Here is a 25,323-nt window from a genome sequence, read left to right on the forward strand (position 1 = left end):
TGGTGTTGCCATCCGGTTTCACCAGTCCTCAGTCAAATCGTCCAACCCATGCTAGCATGGAAAGCGGACGTTAAACGATGATGATGATGATGATATATATATATATATATATATATATATATAATCTTTTTTCACATCTGCTTTCAAAGCTGGTGTGAGTTGGATGATTTAACAGGATCCAATGAGTCAGAAGATCACATCTTATTCCAATCTCTTAGTTCTAAGACCGTTTCTACTGCTGGATGCCCTTCCTGACCCCAATTGTTTTACAGTGAGGTTGCCTTCTACCTCACAAGACTTAAAAGTTCCTTTGACTGAAAAGAAGAAAATGAGATGTTGAGATGTTAATGCGTGACGGGAGATGTAGGGACAGTTTTGTTGTGGGAGAGATTCATGGCTACTTATGTATTTGCTGTGTGTAGATGGGTTAGGCTGGAGTGGGCCCACAAATAGAGATAAATATGGTGGCAGTGAGATGCTAGAACCTATCTTCATGGTAAGATGTCCCAGAAGGGGAATAGAAGAGCATATGGAGATAGAAAAATCAGCAAGGATGGGCAAGGTGACATGAAGAGAGAATGAGGGTTGAATATAAGCATGGAATGGAGGTGGTCAGATGTATATATATGGGATGAATGGTGTGAATGGTAAAAAGAAGTAGAGAGGTGGTCAACAGATATTATAATGATAGAATGATGGATGGATGCCAGTTGGACGTAGTGCAGGGGAAAGGAAGTGGTGACTGGCAGTACATAAATGGTGATACCAGATGGTTTGTAGTATCAGGTACTAATGTATCAGGCTTACGTCACAATCAGATCCATGTTTGCAATCCACATGTATTTCTTGCTCCTGTTCCCCTAACCGTTCCTTTTTACTCCTTCACTCTTTAGAAGGCTTTATTCCTCCACCTTTTACACCCCATAACATTCAACACTCATCTAAAGAGCCAGTATATAGAGACACATAGTCAATAGTGACCAACTGTTGGACCTACAGCTACCAATCTTCATGAAATAGCAGACAATTCGCACTCTACTCTTTTTGATACCTTTTCACAAACAGGAAGAACAACATGCTAACAAAAGTCCTGCATGCATTGTTGTCATAGAGACTGTATGGACAGAGCTGGACTTTCGAGGATCATGAAAGTAAACAACAATAATTTAACTGACATACTTGTGTTGTTGTTGTTGTTGCCAGAATGAGTTTACTTCCAACTAAGATGTTTCCATCTGTCATTTGTTGTACATTTGGTGACTCAACATCAGATTACACTAAATCTACACTGTCTGTACTGTTGATACACTACATCTACACTGTTTCTACAATGTAAGTGTCCTGTTTGTTAACTGTCAATTCCACTGTCTCAAAAGTGATATTCTTTCCATTTTGTATGTGACACACACACACACACACACACACATGAAATGAAATGAAATGAAATGAATAAACCTGTTTAAGCAGCCAAAGTTGTTGTTCTTGTGACACCTGTCCCTTCCACAGGGTAACACACAGTACCTCAGAGCAGCTGTTGGTACCTGACACCCTCTTCTTGATGTACTGGAACTCTGGGATAACTGTTGATACTCCAAGGTAATTGTACAGTATGGTAAGTATTGGAACACCCTGGTAGCTCTCTTGGAACATAATCAGAAATGGTTTTTACACAATGATAATTGTTGGTACACTGGACATTTTTGTTTTCAGTCTTGAAAAACAAAAAAAAATCACAGAAGAAAGAAAGAAAATAAAAATATTATCAAACAAATATCAGTCGTTAAGGATGTAGATTTAACAATTTTTTATTTTTTACAATGTTTGGCTTAATTTTATTTCTCACCATCATTAATGTCCGAGTCTGATCTGTTGTCTGCTCCTTCAGTTTAGTCACATGATTGATATCACTGGACATCACAAGCAGTGGGACTGACTCAACAACATCTTGCTTTCTCTCTACCAGCATATCTCTCCTCCTTCCTCTCCCCTCCCCCTCCCTACTACTTTCTCTCTCCCACTCTCCTTTTTTTCTGTCTCTCCTGTTCTCTCTCTCTCTCTCTCTTTCTCACATATGTTGCAGCATATGTTCTCATGTCACCCACTTTCCTTTCAAAAATGTCTAAATGGGCTATTTTCATTCAAAAGCTATTAGCGTGGTTCATCCAAAAACTGAAGAATCTGAAATAAAAAAGAAAGGACATTACACAGAATAATAAAAACATAAGAATGGTGTTGCCATAAAGTGCAAAGAAGCTAGGAAAGGTTTTATCAAAATCGATTCACAGAAAACCCAAAAATCCTAAATTTCACTCCATGCTATTAGCGTGGTTCTGGGTGTATATATGTCTATATATCTATATATATAAAACTGAGAATGTGTGTGTGTTTGTATATGTGAATCACTAAAACTCAAGAACTACTTAACCGATTTCATCCAAATTTTACATATATAGATTGTGTCGGCTCCATAAGGCTGGTAACCAAAGGTAATCCCATAAACCAGCCTTCCCCATTATATATATATATATATATGGAGCCCACACAATCTATATATGTAAAATTTGGATGAAATCGGTTGAGTAGTTCTCGAGTTTTAGTGATGCTCATGCACAGACAGCCAGACATTCTCAGAATAAAAGTGAAACTATAGAAAAGGGAAACGATAGGTAGATAGACAGATAGATAGATTGATTGATAGATAGATAAAAGGAGAGAGAAAAGACATACATACGCATGCATGGTATGACACCTCCCACCAATACAATCCCCCACCTACACACACACTATTTAATGGAAACGATGCAGTCGGACAGCTAATGTCAGGTGATTGATCTGTGTTGAAGTCATGACCAGACGACCATATGTCTTCATCTCAACTAAAATTATTTCTCTCCTGTCTTTAGACTAATACCATAAAATGGTGCCATAAACACGTTTCTGGCATGTCACCACACTTAGAGAATAGAGATCTGTCCGACCACTTCTCACCCCCACTACACTCAACAGCCCCCTTCCCTGTACATGGTCACTTGGATTGCTAAACATAGTGACTAAAACCCCCCAAATCACACACACAAAAGAACTTAAGCCTAATGTGAACATAGAACAAATAAAGACAGGTTGGTCATGGCTGGAATATCTTTAACTTGTTTCAGTCATTAGACTGTGGCCATGCTGGGGCAGCATCTTGAAGAATTTCTAGTCAAATTAATCAACTCCAGAACTTATTTTTATGCTTTTAAAACTGGTACTTATTCTATCAGTCTGTTTTGCCAAACTGTTAAGTCATGGGGATGCAAACACACCAACACCAGTTGTCAAGCAGCATAGGGGACAAACACAGACACAAAGATACATGCACACACACACACATGGCAGACTTCTTTCAGTTTCCATCTACCAAATCCATTCCTGAAGCTTTGGTCAGCCCAAAGTTATATTAGGTCATGAAGTATGAAATTTGTAGTAAGGTATATGGTGAACTTTGATAGCTGCTCATTTTGTGCCATTATTATATTTTGACAATCTTTACCCAGCATACCATGCAGTGGAATTGAAACTGGAACCATGCTTGTGCCTTTAATCATAAGTCTATTCAACCAGGCATAAATCTGGGGCTTAAAACCAAAAACAAACCTACAGCCTTCAGCTCCTCTCATTTGGTACTCATAAAGCTCCCTCACACCATACATTTCTAATAAGGCCTAGAGAGGCTCACCCCTCACACCATACATTTCTAATAAGGCCTAGAGAGGCTCACCCATCACACCCTTACATAGAGTCACCCCCCCTCACTTTTATAACACAGCCCACCCCCTTGTCTCATCTCACTTATAATACAGACCTCTTCTCACCCCCTCTCTCTCTTTCTGTTTCTTTCTCTCTCTCTCTCTCTCTCTCTCTCTTTTCTTCCTCTATCTCTTCCAGAGAATATGTCATGCCTGGGAAAAGCTGTCTGTTCCCTCAGCCCCGCCCTTCCATTAACTCCACCCCCCACCTCGAATTAATTTTAATGCTATGTGTGTCCATGTGTGCTCTAGTGTTTATGCATGTATTTCTTTATGTATATATGTGTGAGTCAATATATTTTTTAAAATTCTTTACAGTACGTGCATTTATGAATAGCAGGGTTGATAGATAGATAGATACATACATATATACATACATGCATATTTACATAGATACATACATATATACATACATGCACATATACATACATAGATACATACATGCATGCACACACACACACATACATGTGGTTGTAAGACTATATATATATAGGAGCAAACAGTTGCTGACATACAACACTACAGTTTAAACTCTTCAAGAACACAAGATGAAACTTCTGCTGGTTGTCACCATTTCTCTCTTCATAGCGCTGGTTGTTGGCAGTAAGTATTATTAAATCTGTCTTCTAATTCTGCTCCTGGTCTGCTTATGCTTTATCTCTGCCGTTGGTGTACTCGGTCTGTAATTCTGTTACTTGTAACTCAGATGTAACTTTGCTGTATCTCTATATTGTAACATTATTGCAACTCTGTGATATCTCTTTTCTACTCTTGGCACAAGGCCCCCCAATTTTTTTTTTTTTTTTTTGTGGCGGGGAAGTTCATTAGATTGACCCTAGTACTTAATTTATCGACCCTGAAAGGATGACAGGCAAAGTCGACCTCGGCGGAATTTGAACTCAGAACGTAAACACAGATAAAATACCACTAAGCATTTCGCCTGGCATGCTAACGGTTCTGACAGCTTGCTGACTTAACTCTGTTATATCTCTGGTGGAACTCTGTAGTAACTGTCGTATATTTGCCATAATGCTAGACATGGATTCAACAAGGATACCAAGAGGTGGAGTGACAAGCAGGTCAGTGGTGGGAATGCCTCAGAAGTGGAGATATGGGACAAGACAGCTCCAAAGAATAGAGGCCATTGAAGTAGTGATGAAAAGTCAAAGACAGGAGCTAGCCCTAGTGGGGTGGGGTCCGGGGATGGAATATGTCTGTTAGTGATTTGATGTTGATTTGTCAAGTGGCCCTCATCTGAATGTGAGTCACAATGTCTGTGTGTTCATTGCAATAGAACCATCTCCCAGGTCTTTGCATACATACATGTGTGTGTGCACATGCATGTGTATGTGCGTGTGTGTATGCATGTGTGTGTAAAATGAGATGACAAGGGAATTAACAAAATCTTATGTGGAATTTGTCTTATAAAATATGCTAATTACTCACAGCTACACATGTATAATATTGTCTATCTAAACAGTGGTTCTCTCATCAATATTTCAATGTCTACAGTAAAGTCTATGTTTTGCTAAAGAGGCTTAATACAATGGAAAGATGTCAAGAGTTGTCTCCCAATTAAGCCACTACTAATCTTTCGTCTAATACATTTTTCCTGATGGTCTAATCATTTTTAATTAGCTATGTAAAGTGATTACACAAAGTCTGGCCTCCCAATTGTTGTCTCTCTCTCTATTAATCTTCTTTTTCCTTTATTTACAGCTCCTAATATTGATGACATTAAATGTAAGTTATTTCCTTGACATTGTTCAATATTCATAACAATACATATTGATTTCTAACAATAACAGGTAGGGGTGGGGCTCTGAAAGGGGTCTCAGGGAGTAGCGTCTCTGCCTTCCTGAGCTAGTTTTCCACCACATTTCTTAAAAATAGTGGTAGAGGCCTTCGTCTCGGGACCACTCATGTTTAGAAACTGACGTTGGGGGTTCTTCCTGTAGAAAATCCTGCTCCAAAAAAGCCTCAAGATAGCAAAGGAGAATGGGCACCAGCCAGCCCAAAGGTTGGGGTGGGCTGCACCTGCCTGCCTCGGTTGCTATGGCATTGAGGAAGATCCAGCCCCCCCCCCCCCATTAACAGGGACAAAACCCTAACAAGCTGATGCAGGTAGTTTATCCTGTCCCCCTCCGACTTTTAGTTCATACAATTGAAAAGAACTGCATTATTTATGGGATGACCCAATATATATAAATATATAGACACACACACACACACACACACACACACACACACACACACACACACACATACAGAGCAATATTCCTACTGACATCAGAGTATTTTTGTTATTTCAGTTGATATTGTTGGAGCTAAAACAGGTAAGTGATGGATTTCATTCATTTTCCATTGTTCTGTCATTGCCTTAATTATTTTCATCATCATCATTGTCATCATATAAAAGAAGAGATGAAGTGATTATATTGCTTATCCTAGCCAAATTCCTGCTTTTGCAACTTGTGTTACACAGCACGCATATATGTGTGCATGTATATATATGTTTGTATGTATATATACTTATATATAACAAGAACATAACAGACGATGACAAAAACATACGGATAGATGGATGATACAAAGATGGACAGGAAAACCAGGACGGGACATTTGTGGCTTTCTATTCATCAGTTCTATTCACTACAGTTTCAGCCTGTTACACTTGAGACTGTTCAAAACTGGTAGGCCCCAAAAATCCAAGCTAAGGGCATTCAATTTTTGGAAGAAAACGGGCGAATATGTGTGACAACATGGACAAAAAAAAAAAAAACAAGAAAATGGAGAAAATATTACAAAATTGCAAATACAAAAAACAAGAATAACAACAGGTGTCTTTCAACTGAAAGGACAAGTTTAAGATAAGGTGGAGTGTGAACTGGAAGCCTTACGGCAACAAACATAGATGAAAGTCAGGAGACAGGAAAAGAAAGTGCTGTGCGAGTGGTGGTCAGGCCAAGAAAGAAAGATCATGCTTGGCTGAGCATCGGTCAAGTGGAAGGAACAGAGTCCATGTTCTTGTTTTTTTGATCCCTGCTGTTGCACATATTCGCCTGCTTTCTTCCAAAAATTGAATGCCCTTAGCTTGGTTTTTTGGGGGGCCTAGCAGTTTTGAACAGTCTCAAGTGTAACAGGCCAAAACTGTTGTGATAATTGGAAGCTTGACTGGTTTTCCTGTCCATCTGTCCAGATGTTTTCATTGTCGTCCATTATGTTCTTGTTCCAATGGATTCTATTGTCTTAGAAATTATTTTTCTGGCAATGTTTGTCAATTCCACTTCCATCACATGACTCTGTCAGGAAGCAACCACAGCCCCATTACCTACTGTTCTGTTTAAAGTCCTGCTCAAAGACATATCATGAAAAGAATGCCAGCCATGACCATTCCATCATTAGATCTTGAAATATTCATGGCTCTACCTATTTCAATCTCTCTCTCAATCACTAGCTGAGCTACTGTGGAGTTGCTCAAAATGCTAGAAATAGCAGCCACCTCTCCCTCAAATCACACAATGAAACATCAAATGTGATTCTGGACTCTTTGCACATAAGAAAAAGATAGGATGGTCATGTTTGGAATGCCTTTGATCATAGGTCTGCTCAAAAACGCATGACAGCTAACTGAAGCCTATATATGGCCGCTCCACCATCTAGAAATAACAGCCAAATCCCTCTAATATTACACCCTACCATTCTTTAGAGTAGGAAGGAGCCATTGGATGATGTAATACTAGGTGAACTATGCCTGAAAAAAGACCGATGGCATGGTCCCTGTGGGATTAACTTTGATCAGGACTGACCTAGGGCTAAACTTTAATAGCAACTAACCGAACCTGAGCCATATTAACTGAGTTATTATCCTTTCTCCCTGTCTGGATTGTTCCGGAACAATTATGGGGAGAGGAGCCCCCTCCCCCACACTTCCTCATTTGTTTTCTCATTAAATTAATGAATTTATTGATTACTTTGCAGCTGCGTCAAGTGGAGGGTCTGCTGGGAAACGAGCATTCAATGGTAAGTAGATACTACCATTACTACTACTATTACCACTATCACTATTACTACTGCTGCTGCTACCACCACTACTACTACTACTACTACTACCATCACCACCACCACCACTATGAAGTATGACACCTTGCCAGTCGATGAGATGGCCATATTTTCAATGGTGACTTGATATTTGCCTTATAGCAGCAACAGCAACAGTAATTCTCTGGGAGTTTCTCCTTTGATCTCTGTTGAGGATTGTTGAGGGCTGAGCTCATTTCTGGCTTTACTTTCCATCCTTCCAGTTTTTGGTAATGTCAATATCAAATGTTGTAAATGTTGTTGTTGTTGCTGCTGCTGCTGCTGTTGTTGTTGTTGCTCAACCTCTGTTCAACCCTGATCAGGCGGACTTACTGGGGGGGTACCCAAAAGTAACCAGAAACGTTCTCTGTGGGACAAACCCATTGTAGTTTCTTGCTCTCTGCAAGATGTAGAAAGGTGACAACTGAGGCATTAAGAGGCCTCCCTTCACAAGAGTTCCAGGACTGCTTCGAACAGTGGGAAAAGCGTCTGGACTGATGCATGGCTTCAAATGGAGAATACACCAAAGGCAATGAAAGTGTTGACACGTAAAAGTATGGGAATAAAACCATATTACTAAATTCCAGTTTCTTTTTGGGTACCTCTCATATAAGCAAAATTATCTCACTTGTTCCAGCCTGGACCATCTCACTTTGTTTAATGTGTCCTTCCTTCTATTGAAGTGTCATTTGCAGAAGATTTAGCTATCATTTCTAGCCTGTCAAGTGACTGTTGTTGTTGTTGTTGTCACAACTGATGTTATCCTTATAACGATGGCCATTATCTCTTCCAGGAGGTCCACCCGTAGGAGGCAGTGGAAACGATTTAAATGCCTTGAAGACAAAAGAGATGGAACTGGATTAACTGGCACCATTATTCTTGTTGTTCCTATCACAATGAAGAAATGTTCAAGGAAACATGAACATTCTGCAGACTTTCACAACTGTCTTGGCTTCCTAAACATTTAAGAAACTTCCTTTAATATTCCTTCCCAATTCTTGCAGTAATCTGGAAGATTCCAGATGTTGTCTACATGGAAACTTTTAAACTTAATTTCCATGAAAATTCCATTTGTTGATGGCAGAACATTCTGGATGTTTCCAGTTTGATGTTAAAATATAAAGTGCAACCTTCATCAATAAAATCTAAATTCTAATGTCTCCATGTTTTACTCTTTATTTGTCATATCATACCATTACAGAAATACATGAGGACCATGTAGACAATATCATAACACTATAGAAATATGCATGTGGACGTAAAGATACATGTGACGATGTAGCCAAGAAACCATGTATCCTACAACCAATAGTATACTACAGTAACACATGTAGCCATGTCCCCATGTGGTCAACCTAAGCAAAAGAATATGTAGGAAAGATAAGTGAGTTAATTTGTTTATAAATTAATGGAAGCTCAATAAATAAATAAGAGTTAATAGACATGTTTAATTTAAGAAATTAGGACACAGCAGGTCATGCTACTCCAGACTGATGATGAGCAAAGACTCAGAAACATGTCTCTGGATGCTGGCTTAGCTGGGTGGAGGTGCTTCTCTCCCCCTTGTAAACATAAGGACACAGGAAATGTGTCAAGGCCAACAGGAAGCAGTGCAGCTTCCTAGGTCTAACCAACAGTAGTATTATTCCCTTCAGGGGACTGTCACATTAAGTTGACAGCATACAACTACTTCATTGTATTCCCGGAATCATTGGAAATTTTTTTTTTCTTTGAATGAATTCCTGTGACCACCTAATATGCTACAAAACCCTTTTTGGGGTCCGAAAAACGGAGTGGGTGTAGGTGGAAGCTTCGGAAATTTCACCCCCCCACCCCCATTGATCTTTTCACTAAGGAAAAATAAATAAATAAATAAAAATCGCGCCCAAACTAATTTTTTTTGTGTGTGGGCGGGAGAGATGAACAATTTAAAATAAATAAATAAGCGATTTAAAATAAATATATCTTTGTTGTGTGAGAAAGTATATATATTCTGATGATAAAATATAGTATCTTTCAAAAACATCCTAAATTTGTAGACTCTATCTTGTGTGTTTAAGGAAAAAGACTTTATAGAAATAAATTTTCCAGAATGTGAATTACATGGTTCGTTATTGAATATATCCCCCACCTTTTTTTCCGAACCAAAATAAGGGATTTGCAGCATATTAGGAGGTCAGGGTGCTTGATTCCACGCAAAAACCCGAGTTTTTTTTTTCATTCTTAGTGAAAATCGTGCGGGTGTTAATATAAAAATTTACCTAAAATAATGTTTCTTTAAAACTTTCCTTCACAAAAAAAAAAAAAACACAATTGCGATTTAAAATCGAGAAGTAAAAACAAAAAGACAGTTTTGGGTAATCACTGAATTATACCGTTCATATATTTAATGGACCTCATATGGGATTTCGAGCACAGGCGAAGGGACGTAACTCAATACTGAAAATTACGACGTCACTAGTTGTCATTGTCCACTATCCTAAGTGATATGAATTTACTAAATATTACAGGAATGAAAGAGGCGAAGCGGAAATAGTTCAGGCTGAAGTCTCCAATAATTCAAATTTCACCACGAGCATTATAATATAATGATGGACACCTTTCACAACAACTACAAATAAAAAAAAGAGAAAATTATAACCTAGGGTGCAAATCTTAAGCTCATCTATGGCTGTCGTGTCTTTGTGATCAACATTAGAGAAATAAAAACGAACAATGCGAATAGAATACAATCTGCAATTGACTTTCAGTGCAGAATGGTGTTAGAATAATTGTTATTTTCAAATATGAGTGGATAACGAGAACGTCACTAGGAAACGTCGTATGTCCCGTCATTTATTTTAGTTCCCTTATCGAAGGATTTTATTCTTTGAAGGTTATTAGAATTTTGCTGGATTCTCAGTAATTGTTAATAATTAGTATGAAATAAGAATGTAAAGTATATTTAATGCCAAAGATTAAAAGTTAAAACATAATGATTAGGCACCACGGTACACTGCGATTGTCAAACCGATATTTCTGAGTTGTATGAAAGTTCGCTATATTCCAGCGAATAAACATTATTTTTACTGTCAAAACCGAAAGTATTCAATAATCATAGTGAAAAAAAAAATGAGAAGACCCCACGGTGTCCGACATAGCCAGAAAAGTAATTGTCATATAAATCTCAGCTTACACCGGGTACTTGGCTATAGGTCCTACGAATTACACCCAACACCGGTTACCGGCTTATCTATCTTGTTGTTAAGACACAAAATTCAGAGTTTATGAAACCATGTGTTTCTATTTTATCTCTGGTGTGCATTTTAACCACTGCACAAAGCAGTGTCTTCTTAAAACCCTTTCGGTTTCCCTGTGATCCTCACGAGGACGAGACGATTATAAGAGAGTTATGTTGTTAATAATGTAAAGTTCCCAAACTCGCTCCATCAAACCTTCTTCCTCTGTGAATGTGAACATTTTGCCTATCAAATAATTAATTGTAAGTTTTATTTAAACTTTAAAACAATGCATCTATATTATTATATATAGCTGTTTGCCAGCCGAGATTAAGCACATGATAAAAACGTTCAAGCTATGACCATCCCGTCTTATTTTTTGATAATTTATAATTACATTATCTAATGTTCTCTTCCTTTTTTAAGACAATTATGTGATTTGAGGGGAAATTGGTTGCCTTTTATAACGGATTCAGAAGATCCTTGATTGGCAGGTGCTCTGACTAAAGAATTGTTTATATTGTAATAACTAGACATTGACGTAATCGATCTTTTACCAACCGTAAGAAGTGTTGAATTTTGGCGGCTATAAAAATGTTAGCCTTTGATTGGTTTACTCAAAGTAAACCAATAGGTGTCTATCTCACAAAAGTAAACAATAACCAAAAGTGATTATATTATCAAAATAGAGGCCCGAACACTCCATTCAATTATTCATCTTGCCAGTGTAAACTGGTTAACTCTTCAATAATTTGTCTCATTTTTTGAGATAGTTTTTTTTATGCCTATCAATTAAATTTATTCACCTTTTTTTTTAAAAAAAAAGTATTTTAAAATGTTTTCTTCATATAACTGTAGTAGTGTTCCGCTCGTTTCCAGCGCTAGTTTTAAAAAGCTCATTGAAACCGTCGTCATAAGATATTGAACAATATTAACAGCTTCAGCAACCTGATTTCTCTCGACCTTTCATGGAAGGCACTAACAGCAGAACCACATGGTATAATGTCTTTGAGTTAGACCTATGACAGCGCACTTAGTTGTTGGAGCGTGTTTATAGAATATTTTGAAGTTACCAGATTCAGTCTCGTTTTCACTTGTACTAAAATAGCTCCTATGACAGCGCACTTAGTTGTTGGAGCGTGTTTATAGAATATTTTGAAGTTACCAGATTCAGTCTCGTTTTCACTTGTACTAAAATAGCTAATAATGAAATACTTGCTCACATCCTTCAGCTCAAGATATATTCTCTGCTCCATAAATAAAAATCCAATCTACCATTTCTCATCACCGGTTATGGTTTCATTTCAGCCACCATGTCATTGGACAGAGAGAAACAAGATGTGTATAAGTTTGAGGTTTTTTGTCAAAGATAACGGAAGCCCATCTCTGAATGACACAGCGAATGTTGTTGCTGAGATTCTCGATCAAAACGACAATGCTCCCTATTTTACATACCCTAGTAGTGACCCTTACACCCTAAATGTGCAGTACGAACCAGTGCTCTTTTCATAAAAAAAAGCACAATCGTTTGACAAACACTTGTATACAGAAAAAATGTTACATTTGTCATGTATTTAAACCTATTATAATCATTTCATATGGTCTTCCCAGACTTGCCAGACAAACCTGAAAGAACATGTATGAAATAATAACAGTTAAATTATATCCTTCTTCAAAAGACAACTTTAAATAAATTAATGAGTATTTTTAATTACTTTTGATAAATGTAATAAAAAAAATAGTCCATGTTAAAAACGTGTATTTTTATTGTTTTTTCCTTCTTCTAATCGTCATTTGGGATTCAGCACATTTCACAAATTAATCCGTGTTTAAAAAAATGAGGATAACTGATGTGACTAAGTCAGAAAATATAACAAGTCTACTGTATATGGAATGGTTTGAGACAAAGTCACTCCACCTTCTTATGTAACAGTGAGAAAAGAGCACTCTGTAATAGTTTATTTAACCCTGATGCCTTTGTCAGTTCTGGTGTCTTAATTCCCATTTACATAATACTGTATCAGAATGTTTATAAACTAAATTTTTCACTGATTCCCTTTTCCCTCACTCACAAATGTGCCTCGTTTGAATTTAGGATTGTGATTGAGAAGACCTGGCAACTAAAGTGAGATCGCAGCCACACATGTCCGGCCCTGTTAAGAATACCCCTGATGCATTGGGTGATATGATATGCTAGAGAAGACCTGTTGAGTCAAGTAAAACCAATATTGTAGCTGGAGCCTGTGCCCCCTAACTGGCTCCCATGCTGGTAGCATGTAAAAAGCACCGACTGATCATGACCAATGCCAGTACCCCCTGACCGCCTCCTGTGCTGTTGGCATGTAAAAAGCACCATCTGAACGGGATCGTTGCCAGGCCTGCCTGACTGGCTCCTGAGCTGGTGGCAAGTAAAAATCACCCACTACATTTTCAGAGTGGTTGACGTTAGGAAGGGCATCCAGCTGTCGAAACTTTGCCAGGTCAGATTGGAGCCTGGTGCAGCAGCTGGCTCTCCAGACCTCAGTCAACTGTCCAACCCATGCCAGCAAGGAAAATAGATGTTAATCAATGATGATGATAAGTAGCTATGTTATGTTTCTTCAGTTGTCACTTAATTAGTTTCTTCCTTGAAATGTTTGAAAACTTAAAATTCCATTTTTTGGCAGCAGTGTTACCAAATTTAGTTTGATCAAAGATGTAAGACTTATTATATAAGCTGGAGGTTAATTTGTCGAAGTCTGACTTAGGTCAACTAATTCTGTTAGAGCTCGTTTACCTAAGTCAAGAAAAAGACACAGACTGTGAGATTTGTGTACAACCTCAATGTGTCAATAATGATATTCATATTGTCTCAATAATGATATTCATTTCTGGACAAAAGCAGACTGTCAGAGGATGTATTTTAAAACTTAACTCAGTTACATTTATTTAGAAAAGTGAAAATGATAAACTTGACAGATGTGGTATTGTAGACTCTTCCAGCCACTATTTTCTGTAGTTTAAATCCTCTACAGACAGAACTAGTTACCTGTAGCTGGGGAACAGTGGGCCTTTCATCATCATCATCATCATCACGTAACGTTCGTTTTCCATGTTGGTATGGGTTGGATGGTTTGACAGGAGCTCTAATTGTCTGTTGTGGCATGGTTTCTGTAGTTTCTATGCCCTTTGTGAAAGAGATAATTAAACTTACAATAATGATCAGGAATATACTCTACCACTTGTTTCAACCTGTTGGCTGTGGCATCTTCATCATCATCATTTAAGACCCACCTGTGCTAGGGTCTGATAAGTCTGGAGACTGCATCAAGCTTAAGTATTTGTTTAGGGTTAGGGTTTTCTATGGCTGGATGCTGTCCCTCAACACCAGCCACTTCACAATGTATTGGGTGCCTTTTTACATGTTTAATATTTTCATATATTTCTTTTCTGTAATTGCAGATACAAAAGTCATCTGAGAAGAGAGTCTTTTTCTGTGAATACAGTTTAATGAACATAACAAGTAGGCCTTAGTCAACATGACTAACTAAAGTAAGGACTTGAAATTGGTAAAATTCATCACAGTCATCAAATTACCAATTAAAGCAGTATCCTGTAAACCTAGCTCTCTCCTTTGCTGGTTTTTAACAACCCACACCTTTCCCTTTCTAGTTGAGAACATTGATCCAGGCCATCACACTACTCACAAACATCATCATCATCGTCATCGTTTAACGCCCGCTTTCCTTTTTCTACATATATACATAATTGCTTCAGCAACAACAAAAACCCATCTATCTCTTAACATTGATATTAGCATAGCTTTCACTCGCTTGAAACCAAGTGCCTACAACCTGGAATTCTTGTTCAGATCATCAATAACACATTTACAATCTAGTTTCCGAATGATATACTACAAAGATCCATTTCCTCATCCATTGTTTTTACCATATACCTACCCAATGTTCTCATTCGGGACTTCCAATCTCTCTACAATAAACTACATTTTACACATGTAGACCATTTGCTCTTGTGTAAACAGTAAAAATGAAAGCTCATCAGAATATTCAAAGGACACCGTTTCTTTGTACTGCAACTTCCAAACCTCACCGTCCCCACCATGCATTAATATCCAGATGTGTTTATAAGATAGCAGAAGATTGCTTCAACACTCTCATACAAATGCTCTCTTTTCCATTCAGTTCAGAAACATTAAAAAGACATTCATATAAAAATATCTGCAGCATCAGCAAACACATCAGCCTCAAAGATTATGTGCTGGAATGTTTACTAACAATAAAAAGGGCAAATGAACAACAGCTGTGTCCACCTTGGCCACCACCAGAATCCGATGGAGTGAATGCAACACTTCCCAAATTGTCACTCTGCACCTCATGTTGAAACGTGCTGTATGGTCTTCAACTTGGTGGAGGAATAGATCTGTGGACTGCATTTTGTTGTTTGACCAACTTCTTGCATGCCACACAGGTTTGCTTGATCAGGGCTACCAAGGCCGCACAACAATGCTATTTGTGTTAAGAATAAAGGTAAGTTTTTATTGTTTGCTTTATCTTTTTCACATAAGATAAAAACACAACTATTGTTGACATTTCATATGATGTACACCTCATAAGCAAATCTTTGTTTTATGTAAACAGACAGCAAAAAAAAAAAATTCTTTAAATGTTATAATTTTGTTGTTGCTTAATATATATAGAATGTATCAGTTTTTAACTGCCTGAGGTCTGATTCTATATTATAAACTTATTGTTTTCAAGTGATCTAATCTAAAGTTTCCGACCAAAATTTCATATTAATTTCTGTTCCAAAAACCAGTTTAATAAAGTTGTTTTACTGAATTCTTTATATTCAAAATTGATTGGCGCAGAGGAAGTGTATTTGGTTAGGAATACAGTAACAAAAGTTTAGTAGTTGTTTTCTATTATGTGGCTGGCTATCAGATGGAGACAGTGTTGTGTGTAGTGTAGATGACAACCTCTCCAGTGCTGGTGCCATAATATAATGCAGTCTGAAAAATGGTTGATGTTAGGAATGGGATCCAATTGTAGAAATGATGCCAAACATTGGAATGTACAAGCAAAAAAGCCTCTTCCAACCTCTGTAGGAGGGCAGTAACTTCAAATTGCAACTAACTCAGTCTGTAACAACCCATGCAAGCATGGGAAGTGGGCATAAGACGATGATAACAATGATTGTTTCATCTCTGAAATATTTTGTGAAATCCAGCAGCTCCAGGAAGCAGAGGCCATTACACGAGATGTAATGAAACACAAAGTAAGTGACAATATTGCCATCATCATCATCATCATCATCATCATTTAACATACGCTTTCCGTGCTGGCATGGATTGGACAGTGACAGGAGCTGACTAGACAGAAGACTGCACCAGGCTTTAGTGTCTGTTTTGGCATGGTTTTTTTACGGTTGGATGCTCTTCCTAACACCAAGAGTGGACCAAATACTTTTTACATGGCACCAGCACAGGTGAGGTCAGTTTTGGCATGGTTTTTACAGCTGGATGCCTTTCCAAATGCCGACCACTTTACAGGTGTACAATGGATGCTTTTTACGTGGCACCTACTAAATTAAAATGACTCATAAAATTTTATCTTTACTTCAGATTCACATGTTTATGGAAAAGTTCTCGATACAAGCCTTTTTTTCTCTTTGTTATAAATTGAAAACATAATCACGTGGGTGTGGGTGTGTGTGTCTATTAAGAAAAACAAATATACACTTGGTTCATAACATTCCTCTTGCTGTGGCCACTGTCACACATTCTTTTCTACTGTAGGCACAAGGCCCGAAATTTTGGGGGAGGGGCCAGTCAATTAGATCGACCCCAGTATGCAAATGGTACTTAATGCATTGACCCCGGAAGAATGAAAGGCAAAGTCGACCTCGGCGGAATTTGAACTCAGAATGTAAAGACAGACGAAATACCAGCAAGCATTTCGCCCGGAGTGCTAACGTTTCTGCCAGCTCACTGCCTTACCACTGTCACACATTAAGAAACCCACATATTAATATAAATAACTTCATTATATTTAACATTTTATACTAATTAGGTGCAGGAGTGGCTGTGTGGTAAGTAGCTTGCCTACCAACCACATGGTTCTGGGTTCAGTCCCACTGTGTGGTACCTTGGGCAAGTGTCTTCTACTACGGCCTTAGGCCGACCAAAGCCTTGTGAGTGGATTTGGTAGACAGAAAATGAAAGAAGCCCGTCGTATATATGTGTGTGTGTGTTATAATCCACGAAAGGCAACCCTTATGACAACCAAGGGACATAACTCTATTAAACCTGGAGTTACATCCCTTAGCAAGAATAGGTTTGAATTTTGTCACTTTGTTTATCATTCATTCAGAGTCGACAAGATTAAACGCCTATCGAGTATTTGGAGCGATTTTTATCGACCGACTCCTTTCCCAAAATTTCAGGCTTTGTACCTTTCATAAAAAGCAATTATTACTATGTGTTACATTGTTGGATACACATACAATGTGTGCGTATATTTTCTGTTTAGACTTTATTTGTATACAGTGTGTGTGTATATATATATATATATATATATATACATATATATAAGTTCAATTAAAGGTTAAAAACCTCATTAAGGAATAAGAAAATCCAATGAATATACTCAGGGTAGGGTGCGCTGAAAGTGTAGTTGCTAGAATGAGAATAGCCTGGGCAAAGTTCAGAGAGCTCTTACCTCTGCTGGTGATAAAGGGCCTCTTGCTCAGAATAAAAGGCAGACTGTATGACGCATGTGTACGAACAGGCATGCTACATGGCAGTGAAACATGGGCCGTGACTGCTGAGGACATGCGTAAGCTTGCAAGGAATGAAACCAGTATACTCCGATGGATGTGTAATGTCAGTGTGCATACTAGACAGAGTGTAAGTACCTTGAGAGAAAAGTTGGACCTAAGAAGCATCAGTTGTGGTGTGCAAGAGAGACGATTGCGCTGGTATGGACATGTGGAGAGAATGGATAAGGATAGCTGTGTGAAAAAGTGCCACACCCTAGCAGTTGGGGGTACCTGTAGAAGAGGTAGGAAGACCTGGGATGAGGTAGTGAAGTACGACCTTCGAACATTGGGCCTCACCGAGGCAATAACTAGTGACCAAGACCTTTGGAAATACGCTGTGCATGAGAAGACCCGGCAAGACAAGTGAGACCATAACCCGTGGTGTTTATCTGGTGTGAAGCCAGCTCACTTAGGCGTACCTTTCCTTCTTTGGACACAAAGCCCTGCTTGCGAAGACCTATTGAGGCAATCAAAACTGAACCAAATTCGATGACTGGCATCCATGCCAACCTTCCTTCATTGGACACTAAACTCAGCTTGCGAAGACCTGTTGGGGCAAGTGAGGTCAATCGATCGAAACTGAACCAAATTCGATGACTGGCACCCGTGACAGTGCAGGGGCTAAGAGCACCATCCGAGCGGGATTCTTAGTAGACATTCTCTCGACATCGTTCACACGTGCCTCACTCAGGCCCAGAAGTTACAGCCTGAGTTGTTATCTGTCATTGTAAAAATTAAAAGTAATTTAAATTGCAATCTATGAAAAGTTTCTGTTCTACAATGTTCTTAAAGAAACGAAAAATTATCCAGCAACCCACGCTAATATTAGCTTAGTAGGTGTATATATACACACACACGCACACACATATGTACATATAAGTTTCAGTTAATATGTTTATTTTCTGTGAGGAACTAGTAATATATAATAGCTGCTCTTTATGAAAACAGAGATTATTTTAAATGTTACACTCATTTTCTCTTAATGGTACAATATTATCAACAGGAATAAAAGAGCAGCAGACATTTTTGGGTTGGTTTACTTCCATTTCTTTACATTCTGTGTCCACATCTCACTGATATAGACTTTTGCCTTCATCCACTGAGGTTTATAATATAATTACCTGTTAATTACAGGTGTTGATGTTTGTCTCTCTCTTTTTCACAATGTGACCTCACAACTATATTAGAAATCTTACTGACATTACCATGTAAATGTACTTAATGATAACCTTATGCATTTTTTTACAATTATTAGTAATTATGTTCTCATTTTCTCAGTTAATTTTAACATAAACTACATTACTGAGAAATTACTTTCTCATTTCATTCTGGTAACAGAGAATGTCACACAATCCTTTAAGAGAAACATATTTCTCCTGGTGGAATAAATGTTCAACAGAGCATCTCCATTGGTCTTCTGTCTAAGTCGTTCAACCAATCAGATTCTCACTGAAATATAGAAAGAAAATAGTAACAAAGATTAGCATTTACATTCCTAACATTATTTAATCAAACAGTTATATTATGTTTAATTATAAAATATTATGCTTATTGACATATATATGTATGTCTGAAAATAGTAAATGTCGTCTTTGTGTGGATAAATGCATGGAATATATTATTAGATTGGTTTATTCCTACAAACATACAACTTCCATAACACATGCAGCCCTATCCTAGCAGCAGACTATCTGCCTGACGTGCTACACTACTCCATCACCATACAGCCATTGTCACACCATTACAGCAGCACTTACAATGGATCTTTCTACAACAATACATCTGTCAATTCTCACTGAATAACCAATGATATAATTATTAAAGAGGTAAGTTTCTATTTAATCTTTTATAATCATATTTGATGTAGTAAGTCTCATTGAATTTGTTAGATATTATTCTAACAGCTTTAATATTCTTTTCTACTTCAATAATAAAATTATTTTCAAAATCACATTTTGATAAAAACTTTATTAAAATTAGAAATGTTCAGAGATTTCGAGACTGGTTAGACTCTCGTAATTGCTTTCTTTTAGTAAACATTACATACTCCAAATTGATTAATAAGTAACTTTCTTCATTTTAATATATAGATGGATGTAGCCATCAAAATTTGTTGCCTGCACTGAATCTCTACTGTTGCATTTCTCGTTTCCCTTCTCCCTAACCTTTAAGGCATCCCATTAACAAGATCATGTTAGTTAGTTTCTCACTGTAACTCTCCTCATTGGCTGACATTAATTGCTTTTCAGAAAAATTAACACACTTCCTTATGGCCTAAATTGGCCATTGTGAGCATGTTTTATACAACAATCCTCCATTGGTCTCCTTAAAACCAAACAGACAAGAGTAAAGTCAACTATAAGAATTGGTTGTATGTTAGCAGTCTGTGTTGTTAAGGATAAAGCTAAAGGATCTTTGGAATGGTTACTGAGATGTTAATGTGGCACCAGCTCCTGTGCTTTATACGTGGCACTATCACCAGTGCTTTTTATGAATGTATAATCTTCTTTCCAGCAGATATTCAAAATGACATGAAGCCTGTGCGTGTTGATGCCATTCACCATAGTTTGAAGTTATTTCATTCATGTCCAGGTGGAAGTCTTGCATGGAAGAAGTTCTTTTTTGGAAGAATCATTGATTAACATTTACTTTAGCCTTATGTGAACAAGGTTGTGAAATGATGCCTAATAAATAATTTTCTGTTACACTACATGGAAATCTTGTTAAATTATGGACTTTTGTTTCTGTTTTAGATTTTATGTTCAGTCTATTGAGACATTTTTAATCAGTTCCAACACTTAACTAAAACATGTTCCTGTCATTGTCTATTGCATTATCAGTGGTCCACTGTGTCTTGACCATAGACCTTACCTACCATGTGGAAGAAGAGAGAAGTCCAGGAACATATGTAGCAGACATTGCTGCTGATTCTAAACTTTTAGACAATGTTAAACCATCTGATCAACATTTGATAACATTCAGTCAATTCAAACGAAAGGTGGCACAGTTATTTAATATCACCAAAACAGGTAAACTGTACACTGCTCAGACATTGGATGCAGAAGATCTTTGTACATTCAACAAAGAATGTTCCAGAACTATGAAAGTTGTTGTCAATAAAGGAACCAGTGTTTCAAAAATATTAAAAATCAAAATAATCATAGAAGACATCAATGACCATGAACCGAACTTTCCTATAAAGAACATCAACATACAGTTTTATGAGAATATAGCTAAAGGTGCAAAACAATCAATACCAAATGCCATGGACAAAGATGTTGGATTTCAAAACTCGTTAATACAATATAAATTAAAATCAAAGAATGGAGAACCATTCTCTCTGTCAGTGTCTAAAAGAGCTGATGGTATTTCTTCTCTTAAAATAGTTTTAAAAGAATCATTGGACAGAGAAATCAAAGACACATATTTATTACAAGTCATAGCTAAGGATGGAGGTTCACCAGCAAAACAAGGTGTTTTAAATATAAATATTTCCATAATAGATGTTAATGACAACCCACCTGTATTTTCTAAACCTCTCTATAATATATCCATACAAAGTACACATCACAAATCTAAACCCATCATTGTTTTATCTGTGACTGATGCTGATTCTGGTGAAAATGGTAAAATTACTTTTCATTTAAGTCCAAAGACATCAGATCTAGCAAAAAGCTATTTTCTGTTAAATGAAACCAGCGGAAACATTTTCTTAAGGGAATATTCAAATTTAGGGAAAAAGAAAACCTATGAACTATTTATAGAAGCCAGAGATGGAGGCAGTCCACCCTTTAGTTCTATAGCAACAGTTCTAGTAAATGTTATCAACCAACACAATAATCCTCCATTTATTGATATTCAATATGTCTCAGCAATCAGTGACAACACAGCTACCATTTTTGAAGACAACAAAATCGGTAGTTTCATTGCTTATGTGATGGTCACTGACAACGATGTGGGACAAAATGGACAGGTGAACTGTCATATCAAAGATGACACATTCAAACTACAGTCAATGGGATCTAAAGAATATAAAATCCTTCTAAACAAACCAGTGGACAGAGAAACACAAGGACACTATAACATTCCTGTCTCCTGTCAAGATAAAGGATTACCTCCTCTGAAAAGTGTTAAAACCCTCTCTATCCAAGTGATGGACATCAATGATGTACAACCACAGTTTACCAAAGATACATTCCAATTCTTCACCTATGAAAACAAAGATAAAGACTTCCCTATTGGTTTTGTCAATGCCACTGACCCTGATCTTGGATCTGCTGGACAACTCACATATTCTCTGCTGCGTAAAGAAAAATCCAATCTACCATTTCTCATCACCAGTTATGGCTTCATTTCAGCCACCATGTCATTGGACAGAGAGAAACAAGATGTGTATAAGTTTGAGGTTTTTGTCAAAGATAACGGAAGCCCATCTCTGAATGACACAGCGAATGTTGTTGTTGAGATTCTCGATCAAAATGACAATGCTCCCTATTTTACATATCCTAGTAGTGACCCTTACACCCTAAATGTGCAGTACCATCCGCAGAGTAAGAGTGACATCACAGTTTTGAGAGCCTCTGATGGGGACAGTGGAAACAATGCTTTCCTCAGATATGCAATCGTACAAGGCAATGATAAACAGTTGTTTAGTATGAACTCACACAGTGGTGCTTTATCATTCTCCAGACAAGTTTATCTAAATGATGCTGGAAGTTATGAGCTGGTGTTTGTTGTGAAAGACAGTGGTAGTCCAGTTCAGTCGTCAACAACTAGTGTCACTTTGGTATTGGCTGTTAGTAACGAGACATCACCAATGTCGAAGAGTGGACCTTTACAATCTTCGGGTAGGGTCCATATGACATGGGTTATTATCATTGTATCCTCAGCAGTAATAATATCAGTGGCTATTGTTGTTTCTATAACACTGTGTATTATGAAATGCATTAAACACAGAGATATCACAGCAGCTGCTGCAACAAAGACTACAGCATACCAAGGTAGAGCAGAGATGAAACAATTGTTGTACCAGACTAACACTTCTGTTGCTATGTCAAGGAATGCAGAAGAGATGGTGAAAAGGAATATCTATTCTGAGAGATCCAAGAGTGAATGTTATGCAGAAGGTCAGCTGCGGAACAAATATGAATCTTCAGTTCAGTCAAGAACTTTACCAAAACCTACCCCAGTAAGTGAAAACATTATAATATTTTCTCTTTCTTCACTGTATATGTAAAAAAGGAACAATGAAATCTCTTTGAATATGTTTTAACTTCAATAATACATTCCAATATTAAATTGTTCTCTGTCCATGTTGATTGTAACTTCCATTGTTTGGTGTCTCCTCACATTTCTTTATCATTGGTTTGTCAACAGAAATACTGTCAACCTGTTGTGGTGACATCAAGTGATGATGCTGTGGAAGATAATGCTGCTATGGTTTGTAACTATACATCAGATACAATGTCATCTAAGAGAAGTGGTAGACAAGGAGACTTGAAACATTATGAAGAAATACCAGGAGTATCAGGTACATTAGCTATATTTTATCTTGTCGTCATATGAAATTTATTAGTAACTCTGTTAACAGATTTATAATTGACTCTAAGAATAAATCAATTCGTTTGAATACCAGATTCCTAGGATATTTTTTGTTTTTTCTTGACAAGTATTAGAATTTTTTATTTACATTATCAGTGCATCTTCTGTTACTTTTTTCATATTATTTCCTTTTCTAAATATTCAAGAACATCTGTTTGTAATACATGTTGTATGTAATACATGTTGTATAATACATGTATTTCCAGATCAAAGTATTTATAAGAACAACGACACTTCTACAAGAAAGGAATCCATGGAAGAAACACCAGTGAAGCATGTATAATTCTGTTTCTAAGAAGACATAATTGCAGTTCTTCATCTAAATATAAGATGTTGATATCCCAAACAATGTTAACATGTGCAGTATTATCTCACATATATATAATTAGTAAGTTTGAAAATGGAGAAATTCAATGGATATAAATTAATTTATTAATTAATTATTATCTTTGCCTACAACTGTTTCACTTCACATCCAATTTAAATTTCAAAGCATATATAAATATATATAAGTTTGCATTGCAAAATACCTTGGGTGTAAAATCTTGAGGGCATTTTCATGTCCTGAAGATTTTCCACCCAAGATATTTATATATGCTTTGTAATTTAAATTGGATGTGAATCTCTCCATTTTTAAACTTAATAATAAATATTTGTTATTTTACAATATTTTATAATATATTCATTGAAGTAATATCTCTTCAAAATAGACTATATTAAACCAGTGTATCTTGGATAAAAAATATATCTATCATAGGTCTAAATATCCTCAAAGTGAATACACACACACACATACCTATATATATATATATACATATATGTATATGTATATATATCTATCAGGGGTAACTCTTGCACTCAGGGTGTTCAGGCTTATCCTAAGTATAAATTTAGTAAAGTGAGCCTGTATTTTCAAGCTGATTTAATTTCTGCCAACACTGACTTCAAGTCAGCCAATAACTTGGGCTCCTTTTATGGAGTCTGCTTACAGTTCATTTATTTTCGTTCATCCGCCTCTGGCAGTCGTCTTAGAGGTGCCTTGTCTCAAAACATATCATTCTTAGTAGACATTCTCTTGACATCGCTCACACATGCCTGACTCGGACTCAGAAATTACAGCCCGAGTTGTTATCTACAATCGTAAAAATTAAAAGTAATTCAAAAGTAATTTAAATTGCAATCTATGAAAAGTTTCTGTTCTACAATATTCTTAAAGGAATGAAAAATTCTCCAGCAACCTGGGCTAATGCGAGCCTGGTAGGTGTAGAAAGCTAAGTGCCATCTCTTGTCAGGAGTACAGTTGCCAGTCAGATTGCTGATGTTCGTTGTCATCATTTGACTTTTTATTCTGTGTGTCTGTGTATAAAGATCAGTTGTGTTTTGCAGGGTTGCTTCATTTTTCCCTAACCCTAACCCTAACTTAAAAATGGTAAAAGACAGTGCTAGATATAAAAAAATAAACTATTTGGGGCTAGAAATATTACAGGAAAACATGAAATTCTTTGAGCAGGCATGTGTCTTATGCAGAATTAGTGATGAGCCCCAGTGACGAAATCTGTGATGAGCCCCAGTGACGCTGATAACCAGGAGTCACCTCTGATATATATGTATATATCAAATATATATATATATATATATATATATATATATATATATATATATATATTATTCTCAAAGACTTTTGATAATCTTTTTCTGAAAAAGTGAAACCGGTTAAGTAAATAAATATTTTTAAAAAATAAGTGCATTTTCAAACCTTCTTTCATATATATTTCCACTCGCAAGGTATTCCACAACTTTACTTTATTATATATATATAT

The 25,323-nt window shown here is 36.9% G+C and overlaps 1 protein-coding gene and 1 long non-coding RNA gene across 3 annotated transcripts; both read left to right on the plus strand.

Annotated features, from left to right (window-relative positions):
• Window positions 1-4,264: 4,264 nt before the first annotated feature.
• LOC106873948 (uncharacterized) lies at window positions 4,265-9,028 on the plus strand. Its single transcript, XR_001409940.3, has 5 exons — window positions 4,265-4,391; window positions 5,508-5,531; window positions 6,101-6,124; window positions 7,770-7,811; window positions 8,662-9,028. It is a non-coding gene; the product is annotated as an uncharacterized LOC106873948 (long non-coding RNA).
• Window positions 9,029-11,085: 2,057 nt separating this feature from the next.
• On the plus strand, window positions 11,086-24,702 carry LOC106873956 (protocadherin beta-9-like). 2 transcript variants are annotated; one of them, XM_089362150.1, is made up of 5 exons: window positions 11,086-11,349; window positions 14,528-15,612; window positions 20,743-23,090; window positions 23,279-23,432; window positions 23,710-23,926. In XM_089362150.1, the coding sequence occupies exons 3-5, from the start codon at window positions 21,003-21,005 to the stop codon at window positions 23,784-23,786; spliced, it is 2,319 nt and encodes a 772-aa protein (XP_089218276.1). In that variant the 5' UTR covers window positions 11,086-11,349; window positions 14,528-15,612; window positions 20,743-21,002; the 3' UTR covers window positions 23,787-23,926. The 2 variants fall into 2 exon arrangements, with proteins under 2 accessions (XP_089218276.1, XP_089218275.1); XM_089362149.1 differs by lacking the exons at window positions 11,086-11,349; window positions 14,528-15,612 and adding an exon at window positions 19,572-19,728 and having other exon boundaries at window positions 20,656-23,090; window positions 23,710-24,702.
• The last annotated feature ends 621 nt before the right edge of the window (window positions 24,703-25,323 follow it).

The sequence above is a fragment of the Octopus bimaculoides genome, chromosome 14 (assembly GCF_046866305.1).
Source record: "Octopus bimaculoides isolate indiv1 chromosome 14, ASM4686630v1, whole genome shotgun sequence".
NCBI classification, from domain to species: domain Eukaryota; kingdom Metazoa; phylum Mollusca; class Cephalopoda; order Octopoda; family Octopodidae; genus Octopus; species Octopus bimaculoides.

Bases quoted from the DNA above. Each gene is read 5' to 3' on its own strand.
- LOC106873956 (XM_089362149.1), top strand. From the start codon at position 20,712: ATGTTCCTGTCATTGTCTATTGCATTATCAGTGGTCCACTGTGTCTTG. The intron at 23,091-23,278 runs GTAAGTGAAAAC...GTTTGTCAACAG, and splicing joins CTTTACCAAAACCTACCCCA to AAATACTGTCAACCTGTTGT. The intron at 23,433-23,709 runs GTACATTAGCTA...ATGTATTTCCAG, and splicing joins AGAAATACCAGGAGTATCAG to ATCAAAGTATTTATAAGAAC.